Source organism: Pyxicephalus adspersus, chromosome 3 (assembly GCF_032062135.1).
Source record: "Pyxicephalus adspersus chromosome 3, UCB_Pads_2.0, whole genome shotgun sequence".
NCBI classification, from domain to species: domain Eukaryota; kingdom Metazoa; phylum Chordata; class Amphibia; order Anura; family Pyxicephalidae; genus Pyxicephalus; species Pyxicephalus adspersus.
Window position 1 is genome coordinate 35,424,232 of NC_092860.1, and position 22,376 is coordinate 35,446,607.

The following is a 22,376-nucleotide window of genomic DNA, read 5'->3' on the forward strand; positions in this document are numbered from 1 at the left end:
ATGGATCTCACTTCTTACTGTGTCTCCAGGACGGCAAGTGAGGGGAAATCTCCCCAAAAGGACAGTAATTACAAACTCAACAGGGGGTTTAACTATTCCCTACTCCCTAAACTACCAACTCACTGGTAATTTCAGCTAGAAGCCTGTCAGTCTCAAACTGTACTGGCAGTTTCCTAATTAAGAGTGATCTGGGTGGCCTGGGACTCCTACCTGTAATTCCTGGGAGTCCAGCATTGGCAAACAAACTCCCCAGTATGTAATGTAGAGGAGTATTTTTTGAGTACAGAACAGATGTCTCATTAAAGAGAACCTATCATGTTCCTCCAATGCTATAACAAAGATGACATTTAATGTTTATAACAGTGATGTGTTGCTGAAGACAGAAGAGCCTCAGCCTCAAACCCAACCTCTGTAACATTGTAGGCAGTACAGTGGCTCAGATGGTAGTATTCTGGTCTCTGCAGTGCTAGGTACCAGATTTGCATTTCGGCCAAGACACTATCTGCAAGGAGTTTGTGTGGGATTCCACCGGGTCTACTGGTTTCCGCTAGCTAGGTTAACTGGCTTTCTCCCAAATTGACCTTAGACTGTGTTATTAGCATATAGCTTTTGTAGAAACATTAGGGTGTGAGCCCTTTGACGGACAGCAAGGGACATGACTATGGAACTTGAAAAGCATTGCACAATATGTTGGCACTATATAAATACTAGGCAATAATAATTGTGTTTACTTTCCCTGTTACATAGGACTCCTATGCAGTGCTGAATAGTGGGCCTAAATGCTTAGTATTGAACCCTGGCTATCATTGACAATTCGGACTACCAGTGATAAAGGATACAGATGCTCAATGTTGCTTTCAAACAAAGCTGGGATGAGTTTAAATAGCTTCTGGAACTCAAGTTGTTAATGGATCTAAACATTCAGTGATACACATGGGGATATGTACTGATCTAGACAGCCTGTTCTGTATTCCTATCATAACTATGGCTGCATGGATTCTGAGTGAATTGGCCCCAGAAGGAGAAAACTAGAAAGAAGTGCACACAGAAAACAGCTGGGCGTACTGGTAGTAACACACTGCTATTATTACAGAACAGTATTATCATTATCTCATTTTATATATGTATGTGGTATGACCCTTCTTACACAATATGTAAAGAAAGTTCTTTTCTCATTATGGCTTACCGTGTTTCCCCGATGATAAGTCATCCCCATCAAATAAGCCACCCCCCGATTTTTGCTCAAACAATTAAAATAAAGCACCCCCCGCAAATAAGACATCCTCCGATACCTGATACTGTGTGCCTCTGTGTGACTCCTCAATGCTGGCTGCAGTGCAGAGTGAAACTAAAAGTAACTTCAAAGCCAGGAAGGACAAGCAAGCTGCTGATCCCTGCCCTAACAGAGTCTGTTAGAAGCCAAAAGAGGCCGTAGAAGCCAAAAAAAAGTGAGTCAGTGATCAGAAGGGGACAATCAATGGCAAATGAGTGATCAGAAAGGGGACAATCAACGGCACATGAGTGATCAGAAAGGGGACAATCAATGGCACATGAGTGATCAGAAATGGGACAATCAACGGCACATGAGTGATCAGAAAGGGGACAATCAATGGCACACACAGAGTGATCAGAAGGGGATAATGAATGGCACATGAGTGATTTTCAACAATAAATGTGTACTGTAGTCTTCTTCATGGAAAAATAAGACCTCCCCTGAAAATAAGACCTAGGGCATGTTTTAGCATTTAAAAAAATATAAGACAGTGCCTTATTATAGGGGAAACAGGGTATATGATTTACAGACAACAGCGTGCTGTAAAGCTTGTAAAATGAACAAAGAAATCCTGAAAAAAATAACTCAACTAATAAAATCTACTAAAGTACAAAATAGGGATGTTCTTTGCACAAACCATTACTAAACAATTAGTATATAAATAACCCAAATTACCAAATTAACCATGAACACAAATAACCCAATTAATCACTGAATCACTGACTATCTATACAGCCTTTTCTATGAATGAATTGTTGAGGTATAAAGTAAAAGGTTGCAAAGAGTTTTTTTCTTACAAATGAGCAATTTATTTTTTTCCATCACAGTTACCAAAACGCTATTGGTATGTAAGGAGTAAGATGAAAATGCAGTTGGGACAATGACTGGAGACATGCTGTGAGTTTTTTTTACAATATGTCACCAGCTTGGAGGAATGAGAGTTCATTGTCTGGACATTTCAGTGTTATTAAAAGGTCATAGCCATTTACACAGCTCAGAGGTGCCTTTCTAAACATATTACCAATGACTGTCAGCTGTAACAATGGATTAGACATGGCATATTATAACACAGGACATTTCCGTTGGTTGCAAGTGCAGGGAGGAGGGAACCACTGCAATCATATGATGCTGATAAACAAACCAAGGTCAAAAAGTGACATCATCTTTATAGTTTCAGTGCTTTCTGTAAATATATGTTAATGCTTAACCAATGTTGGAAGACATCTGAAAAGAAACAGAAACCCTACGGCAATTATGTGGCTAGAAAGTTCAGTCACTGCAATTTTTTTATTTAAAGGCACACTTTATAACAACTACACATTTTTGTTGGATAAACATTTAGGATATTATTTGAGAAAACCTAAATTAAAACCACAATTAAACTGCTATATATACAGATGAAATATGTTTATAGAGTTTTTTTTACCTGCAAAATGATTTGTATTTCTGTCTATCCAGTTCTGGTTGTGCCATAGAAATATGGGGGCTTGGTCTTTCAGGTATATATTTACCAGCATAGCTGTATTCTGTGCTAACCTATAGGTGTAGGGCAGATCTCCAATTTCCGAAAGACAAGGAGCAAGATAACTAAGGCTACGTACACATGTGCAATGGTTCTTGTCCGATAATTGGCTCAGGGCCGATATCGGATGAGAATCTTGCGTGTTTACAGCGCTCGTCGTCCATCGTCCGAACGACCGTCTTGGCAGATCCATGGACGATGGACGACAAACGATCGTAATGCAAGTTCTCCTCCTCCCCTCTCCATAGAGCAGAATGGTGCTGTATGTACAGCACCCATTCATGCATCGTGCATTCGTTAGGCGTTGGAAAGGATCGTGAAATATCCTTTCCAACGACAATTATTGCATGTGTGTACGTAGCCTAAGATAGAAGCAACCATACAAATATGGGGTCAATCTATGGCTAAACATATATTAGAAACTGATGCAATGTTTTTGGCACAGATAGATCAAAAAAGGAAATCAAAGTTTGTTTGGTGATCTGTAGTTTTTTCATCAATTTAAAAAAAGGATTTTGTTATGAACTGAGACTACTGATTCACTTTAAAACTGGATTGTGCATGAGCTTTTCTGAGTATGAGAGATATCAAGCAGGTTATCAAGAGGATGGTTAATGGTCAATCAATTGACACACTAATGAATGCTAGTAATTCTCCCACAGCCTGCAGTAGAGTGTGAAAAAACATAATCAAAATCATTAACATTTAGCCATCATTGTGGTGTGATATGACTTGTTCCAACCAAGCTTTAGAATCTCTTAAATTGTTTCTGTCCCCTCACTACGCCTTAATGTAACACTATTTACAACAGGATCCAGCACCCATGTTTGTATTTTTTTCCAATTAAATATTGTAGGAAATTTAGCATCCCCACTGCTGCCCATGGACATGAATATAAAACTCAAACCTCTTGATAGACTGACTGCAGTCATTTTGTGACTTCATATTCATAATAAATTAAGATCTAAAAACTATTTATGCTTTGGTACACAGTGGTAAACTATCCTCACTTTAATAACATTGGTGATGGCAAACATATATATTTTGACATACAGGGTGACATACAGGGATGAAATCTCCTCTCCCCTAGTAAATTCTCAGCCCTCCTTAAAAACAAGATCACTAATTACAACCATCCTTTGGGGCTTAAAAACTGTAAAAAGTAGCAACCATGAAACCTTGTGTACAAACTCAGAAACTCGGCAGGAAAGGGTAAAATGACCAATTTACATCATCTTGTTAAACCCATGCCATGCACATATTTCCAGCTACCTTTGGGTTTAATAAATGATGTAATTTCAAAGCTATTTTTAGCCATAAACAGTAAACAAGCTCAGCATTCATTGCTTTTTTACACACGGAAATGTTTCTCCAGTTTCTAAATGATCTGTTATAAAGCAGCTTTCAGAATAAGATCACGTCTATATGTCGTGCAGCCATCATTAGAGCAGCTATGATTTTTTCAGTTAAAATGCTGCATTTAAGACAGTTGTTGTTGATAGATTATTTTGTTCATATATTTTGATTCATAAGCAATGGGTTGTTCTGTTGATTCATAAACACAAAAGGAAAAGTTGGTGTTTAAAAGGCAAACTGAATATTTTATGTGGTATAATTAGGTTATATTATAAATCATATAATGTGCAACAATTCAAAAAAATATATATGAAGTAAAAGTACAGTACTCTGGTTAGGTAGTCCCATCCCTTCAGCCAAGCTAGAAGGGGAACATTAGGGGACTAACGCTCTAGACATTTTATATATCTCTATGCAGGCAAGTTCTGGTGAATGACTGTGTAGCACCCCGACGCGTTTTGCCTGTATAAGCTTCTTCAGGGGACCTTTGAGCTACCAGGGGTATCTAGATATAGAAACAATAATTGTATGAATATAGATATAGGGATCGTGTTCATGAAAATAATGATATTATTGGTAATGGTATATACCAAATGGAAAAGGATATATAAAACACTGAATATTGTGTGTTTCAAAAAGAAGAATGAGTGAACAAATAATATTCAAATTTGGAAAGAACCAATAAATATGGTATTTTACTGGAATAAAAATATATATTAAAATATCAAACTGTTTGTCTGTTGATTTGAAAATGGTGAAGTATATATGTTTCCATACATAAATATGGCGTATAGGTGACGTATAAGTGTTACCAAGTATTGTCAAGGACATCGTGATTTATATCTATAGATGAGAATAGAGATTTGAGCCTAATGCTATATATTGTTAACAATTGCAACTGTAATGTATATTAAGTTTATTAGCGTCGGTATAGAATAATTGCTTATCTAGCAAAGGTGTAATTACAAAAATATGTATACAAGCTCAGTGCTGTTAGTATAGGTGGTAAATAAATATAGTGAAATACCTATGTACATGATGTTTTTTTAGAGGGAAGGAACTTTATAACACTCCATTAATGACATTGATGATAATAATATTAATCATTGTTTTTAAAGAAACAAAAAAAATATATATGGTGAATATACAAATACACTAACATTAGTTTTCACCTCACCCTCTCCTCAAGTATTCTGTTGATTCATTTATTTCAATCTTCTTAACTACATGATCATAATATCCAATAGTTTTTTTTTTAATGTGCTTTAGAGAAGAAGATTGACACTGAGAAAAGTAAACCTAAAAACATATATTCAAATACAAAACTTAAATATAAATAAAAAAAAAACACATACATCATATGATCAGGGCTTATACCCTGATAGTTTTTCTGTTTTCACTCCATGAATGGGAGGGCAAAACAGACACTAATGAGGTTATCTGTCTCCTACTTCCTTCTGTCACCAAGTTCCATGTCAGCACACCTCCAACAGTCCACTCCAACACACCTGATTGGCTGCCCTCCCACTCAAAGGCTTAAAAATTAGGAATATTAGTCAAATTCATGTGCTTCGATACCAGCAGCAAAAAAAAAAAAAAAAAAAAAATGTTTCTTTACTTGATCATCTTTTACCTCCTTGTATAACTAACAGGTGAAGAATTCTATTATGAATGGTGCAGCCAGACTCATCAATCCTTCCCACCGCTCTTCTTCTGCTGCCTCTCCTTGTAGTTCTCTTCCATTGCCTTACATTTCACCTTAGAATCAAATTCAAGCTCCTGTGCTTTGCCTTCAAATCCCTTTACAGTTCTTGTCCCACTTACCTTTTTGACCTGGTAGAAATATACTCCCCTAGTCGCTCTCTTCGCTAATCCAATGACCTACAACTGACTTCCTCACTCATAACCTCGTCACACGCACAGCTTCGAGACTTTTCTAGAGTTGCCCCAACTCTCTAGAATGGTCTTCCTCACCCTATTCGGCTTGCTCCTACTTTCTGCTCTCAAAACCTATTTTATCAAACTTGTCTACCCATCTTCTTCTGTCTTTTGAAACCATCACTACTTCACTACATCACTACATATCTCCCCTCCTAAAAAAAATCCTGGTTAATAATCATTTTATTCCATTATTAATTCCATTACTGGAGCCTGCAGGCAAATTTCGGTGCCCAAAGTTACACCTGTTACTTAGGATTACCTCTTTTGTAAAAAAAAAAATGATTTATTGTTTTACTTGTTCCAGCCTGATAAAGAATATTGCAATAACTAACACTGATAAAATTTGTCTCTGTTTGGTTCTAGGGGATATTTGATTTTTAATATCATGAATCAGAACACCATTGAAATCATTAGGGAAAAATTATGGAGGTACGTTCTGCTATCTGGAGAGTAACTAACGTTGACAGTGCACCAAAAATGTCATAGTAAGGCAACCAAGTGCCTAAGGAAATGTGTACCACGATGGGGAAAGACTATTATATGCAGTTTGAAAGGCCACATCGGAAAGAAGCATATCCCTTAATGTGCAGCTTTGTTGGTCCTGTAGATTTTTTGCACAATGGTGATACAAAACGGTTGTGACCAAAACTGATATAGTGACAAACTCAAGAAATAAATAAACCTCCTGTACAAACTAATTAAGTACAAATTAACCCACACTAAGTGTTCTATATGTACTAAATATCCTGCAAATACAATAACACCAAGCTTGCCAGTTTATACAGCAGAAGAAATCAGTAAGACCTGCAAATACCATCTGTTTTGCATACTTTTACTGCAACTACTGTAATTCCTTGCTTGCTTTTATCAGGTAACGGATATTAAAGCTTCTCCATTATCTTTCGTTATAGATATTTTAGCAGATGCCTTTGGGATTGTGCTGCAATGGAATCATAAACAAAAAACTTGTGTTTTTTTTTCCACATTACAATGTTTGCAAATTTTTTTATTGAAAAAAATGTACTTGATTTGCAGCTAAGACACATTATGTTACCTGCAGAGAATGATACCTGCGTACTCACTAACCATGTACCACAGAGGTTCATCAAGATAAACCTCTTGTGACAGATACAAATGCTGTAAATATTTTATTGATAGAGCATGTTTCTTTAGCAGTGTAAAATCTGGATGGTAATTGGATTCTCTTTGTTAATAAAAAGACTATCCTAGCATGTTAAGCAAACACTGGGGCTGATTTATGGAACGAGTTTAAACTGTTCTCTTAGCAAAGACTATGAAGAAGGCAGAGGTGAAGTAAATGGTTTAATTAATTCCTTTGTGGTTGTTGGTTTAGGGCCAGGTTTACATCTCCGCAGTTCAGTAACACACACACATATATATATATTTTAATAAAAAAAATTAAATTTTACTGTATCAAATTACTATTTGGGTAACAAACCAAATTTGGTAGTTATATAGGTAATAAAGAGAGGACCTGTGACCAACTAGTTGAACCTCCCAATCCCATTGTTAGCATACAGAAAATTTTCGCCACAATATGCTATGCATGTCCTACAACTTAAATCACCTTTTAGGACACACCTACCAAGTAGCATGGCATCACAGTGGATATCACATGCTAATACTTTTACCAGGTTTAGGAAAGAGTTTACACAATCTCTGGAAGTCTTGTATGCCATGCTGACCTTTTGACTCTATAAATATTGGCTTTTCTCACAATGGCATCACTCCATCACTATAACATTACCATAACTATAACATTACCAGTGGACCACTGCACCCAATCCCACACCACAGCATTAAATGATCACCCCACCTTTTGGCATGAATGAGCATCAATCAACTGTGCCATTTTTATAGCGGGTATCTTTATAAGGAGCTCATAATTATTCCAAATTGTGTTATGCCCTCGAGGACAACAGCCCACTTCGTCTCTTTCCTAACCTAACAATTTTCACTACTATTTATTTTACTGCAGCTAATTGTTCACAAGCATCACCGAAAGATCTGTCATTACTTTATATACCACCACCAATAGACCTGATCTCATGTTTTCAGTCTCTGTCTTAACAGGGAAACCCTTGTCAAAAGTAATACAATGCAGAATATTTATGGAGCAGGATGCTCCAGAGCTGAGCAGTCCAGAGGAGTTGGGATTTACAAAACTGACTAAAGAGAATAATCCTTTAGTAAAAAAAAACAGCTAATATACAGTATATGTATTCCAATTGTGTATTTAGAGTGACAAGAATTAAATTCTAGTTAAACTGATTTTTTTTTCAAATTCCCTGGTGTAAAAACCAATTAACAAGGTGATAAAAAATATAAAAAAGTCAAATGATAGCATACGATTATTTATATAACTGCTTTCCTAAAAGAAATTAAAAGCCCCCTTGGACTATTCAGTCATCAAAATATATTTAACACCAGTTCAGAATCACACTGTTTGACTTGACAGTGTATTCTATAACAACTGTGAATGATATTTTATACATTAGCAACAGTTTCAAATTAAATTATTTTTCAAAGCAAATGGAATAGTTGTCACTCTGCCAAAATAAACTATAAATACAGATACTGTACTAAAAATGTGTATGTGTGTACCTGTTCCTGTTTTCATTGTTAAGGAACAAAGTAGAGCAGAATTTACTAACCCGGTTAGTGCATAGTATGATCAGGTCCCTTAGCAAACTTAGTATACTTTATTTTACCCATCTCTGGACCCATAATTTCCACTTTACCTCTAATATTTGTACCATGGCTCAATCCCATCTATGTTTTTTTTCATTCATGTGGTGCAACCTAAATACCTTGTTTGTAATGTAATAAATGTAAATATCTAAGAAATAAGCATTTATAGGAAAATAAAAAAGTAGATCAACCTGGATTTTTAAAAGCACCACATACCAGACACAATTTAATTTTTTGCTAATTCAATAAATGAAAAATGACTCAAAATCAGATCATACCTAATAGAAAAAACACAGAATGCTATATGCATTAGCACACTTTGCATTTAATAACATGCACTAAGGCAAAGCAGCTCCGATGCACATGCAGCACAGCAAAACACAACACATAGTAATGTACTACTGTGCATTATGGTGCACTGCATTACCAAAAAAATGAATGTTTGGGGGTTTTGGGGCATGTTGGTACACTGACTGCCCTTTTCTATGCATTAATGCAATGCACATGTGAAAGCAGGCGCATTAACATGTTCAAACATATAGACACCAAGAAAACAAAAGTCCAATGCCAACCAACATTTTTTAATTTGTTGTGGGAGTGGAGAGGAAAATCATTTTAAATGGTGCCCTGTGACCTTACTAGGATTATTTTGTGAAATTGTAAATGCTCTCTGTGTCCCTGTGTCTGGTAATTTCTTTTCTTGGTTCTCTCTGATAGCCATAACCCACATTCGGCTATTGTGGTTGTGAACCGTACTATCTTATTAAAAATGTGTATTTATTAATTCCTGTGTGACTTTTAGGGGTTTTCTGTTACCCATCAAATAGAAAAGAATTGGGGAGATTTATATTTAATCCTTTTTTCTGCCATCTGAGGGATTTGTACTTACTACACTATGAACTGTGTACTTGTACTTGTTGCTTGGGGTCCTACTTGGGGAATTTTCACTCATCCTTTCATCTACCTGTCACTTGTTAAAAAGAATACAATTTTGAAAAGAAAAAAAAAAGAAAGCAAGTGGCCAGATTTTTCCTTCACATTCTACTCTCACACCCATCAGATCATCAGACATCAGGAATTTGCATTGCTGCCTGTTCTGTCTATTTAGGATTATATCAAAATTTAATTGCTGGCTGGGTAAAACATGTCAACCCACTGTACTGGGCCCCAAGCTGTTTAGCTTTTCCTGCTTTCCGTGGGAATTATTTTCCTCTATCATTTGTGAGTTTCGCCAGTTCAAAAATTGAGTTGAGCTAAAAAATACTATGAAAATAATAATCTACAAAACTATGATAAAATTTCTCTTTGTTTAAATTTCCTTTAAACTAGTTTATAGTGATATTATTGCCCAGGCTAGCCTAAAAACTGCTTCCTAAGGTAAAACTACCACTTTAAAGCAACAGTCAGCAATAAAACATCCTTCAAATATATTTTTTATAGATCAAAGTTGCATTTTTTCACAGTTGCGACAGTCTGATTCATATTTTTTCAGTCTAAAAGGGTGACTGCTTTGTTCATCAACATTTAAAAATAAACCACATAAATTAAGATTTTCCACTGCTGTAATAATCATAAATGTCCCTCCTATTTGATGCCTAATTGATGAAAAGCTTTAACCACTCATAAACTGTTATTACCAGCTTGTACAAAGCTAACTTGCTCCATCGTATGATTATATGGCTTTCAATGCAAGTATGAATTCCAGATCACATGTGAGCACAGATTTCGTTTCTCTTGCTGATTTATAGTTCTCCTGCAGGGCAAAATTTCTTAATAAATGAAACCTTTGTCCACGTTTGTGTCTCTGATTACAAAACAAATATGCAGCACATGGCCTCTGCTGAATGCAAGCTGTCCATATAACATGGCTAACTCAACAACTGCCCAGAAGCTGCTATGAAGACTTCTCTGCATTCATTGTGGGCCCCAATGTAACCCTTCATTCATTTTCACTACACTGTACATGATTCTAATTTTTAAACACATGGTTACAATTGGTAAAACCTGTTTTCTGAAACAAAGTCTGTCAAATGTAGTTTCCCAACATTAAATTGCAAACTGGCATCAGACTTTTTTTAAAGATAACAATATGCATTTAATGATGTAAATAACATAAGCTCTAAAATACGGAAATTACTGTTTTGTTATAAGGCAACATTTGCAAACGATTGTGTATTTAAGTCACAAAATTAGTGGTTTTAATTAGGAAATGGTTTCTACAAGATTCAGAATAATGTTAATTTAAGACATCCAGGTTTATATGTAATAAGCCCATGATCAGTATGCAGCAACTGGCAACACCACAATAGCATTCACAGATTGCAGCCGATGCCTGGGAAGAAAAAATTCTTTGGGCCCAAACACTCTTTACACATGCCTAGTGTATCTGTTGTTTGCAGAAGTTCACTTAGGGCTGATTTACACACATTTAGGCTGGGTCTACATGGACGTTTTGTAAAAATGCATGTAAACGTTCCTACTGCATTTATAAGCGTTTTTATGCACTTATTCTAACGTTTTAAAACTTTTTTTAAATGCTGGAAAAAGCTGAAAAACATCTATGCCACGTTTATCCGCGTTTTACCGCGTTTTACCACGATTCTACAAGCGTTTTAGCACTTGGTAGAAGTGATTTCTGCAAGTACAGGAAGTACATACATCCCTGCATACATGTGATAATGTGATCATGCAACAGTACAGTGACAAATGTAACAGTATACACAGAATAGACTGAAAAGAGTGCAAAGTGAAGCACAATTAAAGACAATGACTACACACAAGTGATAATGAATGACATCATTTGCAGGTGTGAAAAGCACTGAAAGCAAACACAATGGCAGACAATCTTCACACGTGCCAGGCATAGGTGTTAATTTTTAACAGCATAGTACATGTAATTATTCATGCATGACACATGGAATAGTGACACAGAAGACAGGCTATTGTTAAAACGTTTGTAAAAGCCTCCATTGAAGTCAATGGAAGCTTTTTATTGACAATTTCTAGCATGCATAAACGCAGGAAAACGCTCCCATTAAAATCAATGGACGCGTTTTCCCGCGTTTTTCCGCGATTTACCAGCGTTTTAATTTTTTATAAAGCTCAAAAACGTGCCTGAAGGAAACGTCCTGGTGTAGATTAGCCCATTGGAATGCATGGGGACTTCAAACAAAGGCTTTAAAAGCCTCAGGTTAAACGCTTGGGAAACAGTCCGTGTAGACTAAGCCTTATACACTGATGTTCTTAGGGGCCTGTACTGACTGGATTTGGAATTGTTTTAACGGGCTTTGGCCTTTTGGTGTTGATAACATCAGCTGGACAGTAATAAGGGTTCCTAAAATTATTCAGAATTTACTGACAGGTGTATTTGTCCCACATTTCGCCTGCTTCTGATCTGCATTTTACCCACTTTATGCGGTTTTTGCGTATGCTTTTATGGTGATGCAAAACCTATATGATGTAAATAAAAAGCCTGTTGACACTGGCCCTAACACTGTATTTGTAGTTAGACTGGTCATAGAAGAAGATCATATGGGACATTGTAAGATACACATTAAGGATTCCTTTTTATGAATAGAACATCAAATGCAATATCAGTTCTAAATTATAAATTCTAATTATATCCACAATGATGCCTCCCCTCTCTATAGAACAGAATAGCGTTGTATGTACAACGCTCGTTAATTCAACTTTTAGCCATTTGTTGTTGGAAACGATCATCAAAGATCCATGAATGTAAGCTTGTAAAATCTGTTGTTTTATAATTGTGTTTTGCTATAAATATACAGTCCCTGTTTTACTTTTTTAAATTTCATATATAACAAAGGCTTTCTAGAGCACTGGTAATTGCTATGACAGTTTATATTATGGAGTGGCAACTGCATTAACCTCCCTAGCGGTAACCCCGAGTGTGACTCGGGGTAGAAAAAAGTTGCTAAAAGTGGTAAACCTACGGGAAGGTTAGTAAGTAGAGCCTTACCTGATCCGCCGGAGTCCCCCGCTGTCCAACGCCGCGATCTCCGAACGTCTTCTTTCTTCTTCCTCCGGCTGGCTTCTGCACACGATGAGTGACCAGGGTGGGAAATTCAAAATCCATTTATATTGCATTCAATACAAAATAACTGTATTGAATGCAATACATTGGATTTATATGTGTAAAAGCAGTACATTGTTTTCAAGAACATTTATTTTACAGTATATATAATAGTATTAGTATAACATGTATTTTTTTTTTTAATTAAAATTTTTTTTAAATATATATTTTTTAATTTATTCAATGTATTGTTTTTACATGATTTTGTGTTTCAAACTTTATTATACTCAAACTATTATATTATACTGTAAAATAAATTTTCATGAAAAACAATGTACCGCTTTTAGACATATAAAACCGGAAAGAAATCAACCGCTAGGGAGGTTAAGAAAGTATCTATAGATATGTGTATACACAATGTATATTGTACAATGTATGCCCACTTTTTCCATTTTATTAGTTATATGTATTTGCTCACTACAGTTTTTTTTTAGTTTACAAGCACAAAGAAGATGCTTGAGATGGGAGAGAAATTATACCTTTTTGAAAACCTGATAGACATAGTTTAAATAAAGATGGTTTTCTTGGTTAAGTACAGTAATGCTTTTTCTAACTGCTGTTGTTTAAAACTGTATCCAGTGCTGTCAGCTGAACTAATATTCTTAGAAAAAAAAAAAAATAAAGTTCTCAGTCCTTCAAATAAGGCAACCAAGATACAAGATAGTGCTGCCTATGGCTGATCAATGCATTAAAAATAAGTATATAAAGAATATTTACTCCTAAAGGTGTCTTTACCGAACTCAACTTTTTCTTCAATATTTAAGCAAACCTTTTATACCATAACTCTGTAATATAGAAATGGTAACCACAGAAAAATTTTAATTGTAAGATAATGCCGTAATAAATTGCTGAACTTCAGGTAAACATCGAAGTAGGTACAGCTAATAGATATTGTAAAAATTTTTGAGGACATCATTTGAACAAGCACATTTACCTTCATTCAAACAGTGTCAGCAGGTACAGTTGATAAATTTACATTATGTACCGGTATTTAATCTCATAAGTCTAAGAAAAGGAAAATATATATTATCCATATAGAGAAAAATAAGTACATCCTTACATTTACCACCAATTCAGATCCATGAAATTCAAAGCAGGTGTTCCAGATTAGTTACCATTAAAAACCTTTATTGGTGGAACTTGTCTTATTTAGGCTTCAGATATCAAAGGTGTTCTCTTTGATGTTAATATGTGTGGTGATATCATGCCAGTAATAAAGTTCTCTTAGCCCTCAGAAAGATGGTTGTGGATGCCTGTGAGTCAAACAAGGGCCCTAAAATGATTGCCAAATTATCTAAATTCTGTACATTTCCTATAAGGAAATGAACCTATTTGCTATAAAGAAATATAGATTTCAAATGTGTGCTAATTTTTTCCAGGATTGGCTAGCCCAGCAATATAAGGACAGGAATGGGTTGTTTGATGCTAAAAGGAGGTCTCGAAGAATTGAAGGTAACACTTGCAACAGATAGTTTCACAGTGCATGCATGTACAATTAGAAAGAGACTTCACCAATTAAAAGTTTGTATGAGGTGTGCCATGTAAACAATTTTGCTGTCTAAAAATAAACATTAAAGCAAGACTACCTTTTGCCATGGGACATAAGATAAGGTCTTCTAGAACAATGTGCTATTGACTGAACTGAAAATCAACAATTTGTCCACAGTAAAGCTGCGTACACACTGCCAATTTTTGTCGTTGGAAAGGATCTTTCACGATCCTTTCCAACAACAAGGGAGTGCACGATGCATGAACGGTGCTGTACATACAGCACCGTTCATGCTCTATGGAGAGGGGAGGGGGAGAGCGACGGAGCGGCACCCTGCTGCGCGCTCTCCCCTTCACTTTCATTACGATCGGCTGTCGTCCATCGTCCGTGGATCCGGCAGGTCGGTCGTCCGGACGATGGACGACACCGACTGTACACACGGCAGATTTTCGCCCGATAATTGGCCGATGCCGATTATCGGGCGATAAAAATCTGACGTGTGTACGTAGCTTTACAGTAGTCATATTTTTGAGATGTAAGATGTCAGTGGACTTTGAAATTGTTGTATCTTCATTTATGTTAACCTCATATACAAGGTGGCCAAAATTCCTTTTATATTGTTATGAACATACAGGTAAGGAATAACAAGCAAAAACTATAGTACTACACCAGTATTATCTGCATTATACCTGGGTATGTATCATGTACAGGGCCTGGTGACTTTCCCAGTGAATTCTCCGTAGCATCTTGTGGTGAAATTGCTGGTTGTAGAGGTTGAATTGTGAGACATTCATTGAGAACTTCTTGGTCAAGCTCTGCCCTTGGACGTAACTAAAGGAAAAACATATGACACAAATCACCTGTTATGATTTTTTGGTCAGTGCAATAAGTGACATTAATATAGGTTTACTATACGACCTAAGCAGCACTAAAGGCTAGCATGAGTCTTGGTAATTAGCAATAATTTATTTTCCACGGTAAAGAGGCTTCTAAGTAGTTCTATGAAATCCATATGTTTTTTCTTTACACAGCTAAAAACGTCTGCTTCCGATTACCTAGTAAGTCTTACGTTTTTAGTGCTATCAGCTGTAATGGGTATTCATCATGAAATTAGTTGCATGTGTACTCCAGGAGCCAACATGTTGTGAAAGATTTGCATACTTTCATAGTATAGTCCTCTAGCTCATTACCTGCCAGGCCCATCTTATCTGGATTTAACTCAAAATGTAACATTGAATTTATGGTATAGAGCAGTAAATAAAAAAAATGGTGTAAAAAAATACATACCTAAAATAAAATCACTGAAACATTGTTAGATAGTATGCTAGCTAGGTTGTAACAGATCCTTGCCATGTTAGTTTGTATGGTCAATTTTAAACATGTTAAATGAAAAAGCACAAAATTAGCAGAATTCTTTTCTGTGCAAAACATTCACAATATGACAAGTTTTTTCTGGTGAAAGTAAACTGTCTGCCTTGACAGTTTAATAAATGCTTTTCTCATCCTTCAGTTTTGCTACATAATCTGTTGTTTTGGACCCTGTAATAGCAAGTAGCTAAAAGAAATATATTTTCTACTTTTTACAGAGTAGTCTAATGTCTAAATTTTGCATAAGAAATTAAATTTCCCTCACACATTTCTTTGTGGGAATGTTTCAGCTCCATGTGTTTCAATGGCAGTAACTGATTCCCTTCAAGGAATGTCAGATTCCATGTTTTAAAAATAGAGCCCTTAGGAGGCATATCAAGGCATGTGTGTTTGCTGTCATAATATTATAAGACCTTGCAGTTTAGTACCATGATAGTGCCATAAAATATTTACCAAAACTCCACACACACAGCAGACTATCATTGTGATTCTCTAGGGTGAAAATCTAGTGTATGTACAGATGTTTCTAGATACTGGCCCTGATCTATTAAAGCTCTAGAAAGGCTGGAGAGTGATCCAGCAAACCTGGAATAGATCTGGTTCAGGATTCAAGGCATTTGCTAGCAAAAAGCAAATTACTTTGAATAATCTATTCCAGGTTTGCTGGATCACCAAGGTTCACTGATGAAAGTGTATCCTCTCCCAGTGTTCTCCCCAGAAATGTTTTTCAGCGGGGTGGGGGAAAGTTGTAGCTGGGTGGTCAAAAAGGGAGCGGGGCAAGCAACAGCAAATTTAGTGCTCTCAGTAGTTTATGCTACAGGTATCCAGTAACCCCTATTAGTGTCAGTGTTCTACCTACCACCTATACTTTGTTCCAACTTTTTAATGCCTGCCCTGTTAGTATGTCCAATTCTTCTATTCTATGTATTATGCCCCAACTGTCCAGTGCTGTATATTTTCATCCAACTGCCTAGTGTTCCAAGTTTTAAGAGTGTAATGCCTTGAAGTAGTGTAATAGTGTGATCAATGTGGTGTAACAAGTGAGGCTTAGTTCACATAGGCTTTTTCTGAGCTAGCATTATTTTAAGCAGCAGTGGTTCCTGGCGTGAGGAAGGGGAAAATGCAGCAAATGCAACCTTACTACCAGTGTGAATTCACCCTAACTTCAGATAAGCCCCACGCTGGCTCAGCTTCCCTCTTTTTTCTGATGCCAACTTTAATGTCCAGCACCGCCCTGCACTGATCATGCATGAGATCGAGCCCTTTTTTTTTTTACATTATGAGAAAGCCTCTGAAGATGCATGCACAGAAGGAGCAACCCACAGCCCAATTGGTATATGTGACACAAATATCCCAGGAGGTTGCGGATTTCCCCTCAGTTTTTACCACTATGGCAGTAAAGACGGAAGAGGAGAGGGTCTCCCCCAGGAAAAGGGAAAAACGAAAAAAATAAAAAAATTTTCAACATATAAAAGGTAAAGTCATTCTCTTATATAATTTAAAAAATGTGTTGATGCTTTAATAGCATAATGCATGTGATAGCAGATGAAGGCAGGACAGCCAGTGTCCCCCTCTCATCATTCTATAAAAAAAACTGTCTGTGAAGATTATTCCCAGTGTGTAATGAAGTCATCGGCAGCACAGTGTGATAGCTTTGTGTTAAAGCTGCTTGTCATATTCTGCAGCCTAACAACTCGCTGTGATCAAACCTTAAATCGGTGGTCGTAATGACTTGAAATTTTTAGGGTACAAGGTACCCCCATAGCTACTAGTAACCAATGAAAAAGACACAAAATATCTTCATAAGGAATGGAAATAATTATGCATGCTATAATGCACATACAGTGACCTTGCAACTTGGGTCCCTAGCTTGCTACTTTTTATATTAAATTATTTTTTAATATCCATTCTTGGCAGCACACTAAAGACCACAGGCATAATTGAAGGACATTGCCCTGTGTATGGTAACAAATGTAGACCACAGTTTGGAAATTTTCCTTGCTGCTCTCCAGTTCAAAATTTTAGTTTGACAGAGTTTTTTCTTTTTCATGGCCGCCATTTGTGAACTGCTTGAGAAATTAAGCTGTATGTTAACCCAAGGTCAAAAATGTAATATATTGTAAAGTACTTAATGCATAAATACTGTGACTGAGTTATTTTGCCTCATTTATTTTTATCTGGTTATTATGTTTATAACACATTTCCAATCTTAAGCTGCCTACACACGTCAAATTTTTCTCGCCCGATAATCGGCATCGGCCAGATATCGGGCGAGAATCTGGCGTGTGTACAGCCCAGGTGAGCGATCCTAATGCAAGGGAAGGGGGAGAGCGCGCAGCAGGGTGCCGCTCCGTCGTTCTCCCCCTCCCCATAGAGCATGAACGGTGCTGTATGTACAGCACTCGTTCATGCATCGTGTAGTCCTTTGTCGTTGGAAAGGATCGTGAAAGATCCTTTCCAACGACAAGAATTGCACGTGTGTACGCAGCTTTAAGGTGAGTAGGAGAGTGCTCATTTACTGTACGGTATCTATGAAGGAACAGTGTTGTCATTTGAGAACAGAAAGTGTGTTCCTTCCTAATCTTAGGTTTTGTGGAGTTCAACAGAGCTGATAACAATGTTCAAGGTATCACTACAGAATTGTCCCCTCGCTACTGATTGTTAAGACTTTGCTAGATTTCTGCCACAATCAACAGATAATATTGTTGAACATAATAAACAGATAAAAGAAAACACTTTCATGATAAATTTAACAGGCCTTAGGCTGGGTACACACGTGCAATAACTGTAGTAGGAAAGGATCTTTCACAATCCTTTCCAGCGACTAAGGACTGTACGATGCATTAACGACTGGTGTACATACAGCACCAATCTGCTCTATGGGGAGGGGAGGGGGAGAACAATGGAGTAGCACCCCGCTGCGTGCTCTCCCTCTTCACTTTCATTAAGATCGTTCGTTTCTCCATCGTCCATGGATCCGCCTGGAAGGTCGTTGGGACGATGAATGACGGGCGCTGCACACATGCCAGATTCTCATCCGATATCGGCCCTGAGCCGATTGTCGGACGAGAACCATTGGACGTGTGTACATAGCCTTACACAGCAAGTCAGAAGAGTCAAAGGATGCAAAGTTCTTCCACTCGAAGACAAGGTCTGTGTGTGCTAACAATTTCCAGCCAAAAATATTTTAGCTTTTGAAAGGTTGAGATTATCTAGAAATATTTGTGGGTTTTATGCCTTACCAGTACATAATAAAAACAATGTTAAGCAATTGTGGTATTTAGATTTCAATGGTTCCCAGCATTGTGTATTCGCTAATAAATATCGTGTAAATGTCTTGGTTCACTCATATCCTTAAAAACAGTTTACCACACCATAGACTAAATTAACTAATTCATGCTAGCCCATCTGAAAATATGGGGACAATTTCTGTAAGTTTTATTACAAAGTTGAGAACTTATACTGCCTTTGATTAGTTAGTTAGAAGATAGAATAAGTTAGACGTATTACTTTAACTTACTTTAATTATTATTTGGAAAATAATATCTGAACATTAAAAAATCAGCAGTAGAATAATAAATAAAGGGAGATGGCGGGAAATGAATAAGTCTGGGCTGATTAGGGTTGACTAAGCGTTTATAAGGCGGTAAAACAGGAACACACTTTATTTAAACCTGAAGTTCAATCTTCTTACATTTTGCTTTATTTAGTTTCTCCCTCCCCCCAATCAAAAAGTTTTTACATTTTTAAACAAAAAACACGGTTGGTTCAGTGGCTAGTACTTTTGACTTTGCAACACTAGGTCACAGGTTTATACATTGTATGTCCTCTTTGTGTTTGCATGGAATTCCTCCCGCATCCCAAAAACATGCAATAGTCCTTAAGACTGTGTTATTGACATGTGACTATGGTAGGGGCAATAAATTGTAAGCACTTTTGGGGGACAGTTAGAAAAAGGACCATGAACATGGGAAAGAGCTGTGCAATATGTTTACGCCATGTAAATAAAAAAATCTTTCTATTTGCGTTTTCACTATAAGAAGCTCCTAGTGTGCAATGTAATCAGTGAAAGCATTTTGGTACAGGACTAGAGTAAATTTTTTTTCCTGCAAGTTGCAAGATAGCTTTAACTTACATTATATTGAGATCAAAGATCCCTTAAACTTTTATGAATATGTCAGAATAATTAAAATGTAACAATAATATTTATACTACATGATAATTCTTGTGAACAATGCAGACACTGTTCTGCAAGTGTTTATTTACAAGCAAGAGTTTCTCATATAATAAAGAACAAGTCCCGACTATCAAAATGACAGTCAGGATTTGCTGGTAAATTCAGGTAGGGTGCTGAAGAAAAGGAAACCTGGCACAGGGTGTACCACATATACAAAGTGTATTACATATGTTTCAAGTACTTACGTTTTTGAGGGCTTGTGTGGTATGCCTATTGTGCAGAATTAGTCAATGCTGTGATCACTACACAGAACTGCTAGCATTTAGGCAGAAAGAAGACAGAGACCGGTATTCCCTGACAGCAACAAGCAACTTCAAAATAAGCCTGTCTGGCCTCTGTAAGGCAACATGGAGCAAATTAACTTCAATGTTCACAGCAGACACACTGAAGTTGTTCAAGTCATTCTATTAGTTCACCTCACCCTACTTCCCTCCCATAAGTGACTTAGGATCCTCCAGCCTTTTAATCACTAATGCAAACACATTGCGGGTACCTTTAAAAGGGGATCAGAGTGAGCTTAGCTGCTAGACAAAAGGCTTGGTCTGCAGTGTTTAGAGAGGAGTTGCTCTACAGTGCTGCAGCTACACAGATGAGTAAGAGTTCATTTCCTGCTTGTTAAACACATGTGAATACTTGGCCATCATGTTTTACAATAAAAATACATAATATTTAGAGCGGATCAAATAGGTTTTTTAAGCATTTCCTATTCATAATCATTTTAAAATAACAAAACAAAGTAATCGTTAATAACAGTGTCTTATTAAGTGAATATTTCTCCAAGTCACACACAAATTTAATTTTCTGTAGCTGGCATTTTATCTTTTTATCTACTAATCAAGAAGGGTCTATTGTGCATAAAAAATAATTGAGATTATGGTTTCTTCTGTGGTAAAACTACATTTCACAGGCACTCTATGCCTTTCTGCCAAGTTGCAAAATTAATAACAGATACAAGTTACATTTCCAAGGTCATTGCAGAATTTTAATTCAGCACTTCAGACCACAGTCAGCTAAATTACTTAATGTTGGGTTTTTACTTTGTGGTGAAAAAATGTCATTTGACATTGTTTAAATACATTTTAGGTGCTAGATTGTACTAATAACCTTGATGTACTTTATGGAAGGAGAAGACCCTACAAACCTAGGAAAGAATATGCAAACACTAGATAGCAAGCCTAGATAGCATTTTGTTCTGCGGTCAAGGTTTCCTGTAATCGAATATAAAATCAGTGACAGTAATAAGGAATCAATAAAATGACACATTTATTTGAATTTGTGAAAAAATCTGAACTTGTAATAACATGTGATTGTAAGAAATATTTGGGTCACTGAAATGGCATCAACAAATCTTGAATTGAGAATATATGTGCATTTTTGGTTGTTTTTTTATTGTGGGAGAAAAGATTTGCAGAGATTGTACAATCAACCAGTATAAAGCTGCGTACACACGGCAAATTTTTCTCGCCCGATAATCGGTATCGGCAAATTATCGGGCGAAAATCTGCCGTGTGTACAGTCGGTCGTCGTCCATCGTCCGACGACCGTCCTGGCGGATCCATGGACGATGGACGACGACCGATCCTAATGAAAGGGAAGGGGAGAGCGCGCAGCAGGGTGCCGCTCCGTCGCTCTCCCCCTCCCCTCTCCATAGAGCATGAACGGTGCTGTATGTACAGCATCGTTCATGCATCGTGCAGTCTTTTCTCGTTGGAAAGGATCGTGAAAGATCCTTTCCAACGAGAAAAATTGCAGGTGTGTACGCAGCTTTACTCAGAAGGCATTCTATAGACATAAAATGCAACAAACACTGGAGAAGATAAACTATCATGGGGTAACAAACCTTGGAAAGCTTCAATAAATCAGGCCCAATGTGTAAAATTTTAAAGTGAACCAGTGAATTCAATCATGATCTGATTAATCTACTGGATTGAAGTAATTAAAGTCTCTACTGTACTGAAGAGAAGAATTAGTAGTAGAATTGAAGACCATATCAGATTCCTTGGATGGCTCTGCTACTTCTGACCAATAATTACATTTACATTTACATTTACATGCAGAATTCTACTCTGAAAATACCACTTCAAAAAAGTAATACATGGTAATAAATAAAGAGAACAGGTCGGACAGCTCAGGATTGGTTTATATTTGGGTGCACTAACACTTGCAGCAATAATGTGAATTTCAAATGACCTACCGTCTGAAAAACCTTAGTAGGATATGCTGATGTGACATGATCATCAGCAGTTGTCCAGGACAATCTGGTGAAATACCAAATGATTGGGATCAGAAGAGCCTTTATCAACATAACAATCAAACTGCAGCCCGTTTGCTTAGTTTTTATTAGACTTAAAGTAATGTAATATGACAAGACTATTACTGCAGAAC

The 22,376-nt window shown here is 36.7% G+C and overlaps 1 protein-coding gene across 1 annotated transcript in view; it reads right to left on the minus strand.

Moving 5' to 3' along the window:
- Positions 1–22,376, minus strand: part of GLIS3 (GLIS family zinc finger 3) — a 211,393-nt gene that overhangs the window by 42,858 nt on the left and 146,159 nt on the right. Inside the window, exon 7 of the mRNA XM_072404214.1 lies at positions 15,076–15,217. Coding sequence (XP_072260315.1) covers positions 15,076–15,217 — 142 coding nt within the window. The remainder of the gene's footprint in view (positions 1–15,075; positions 15,218–22,376) is intronic.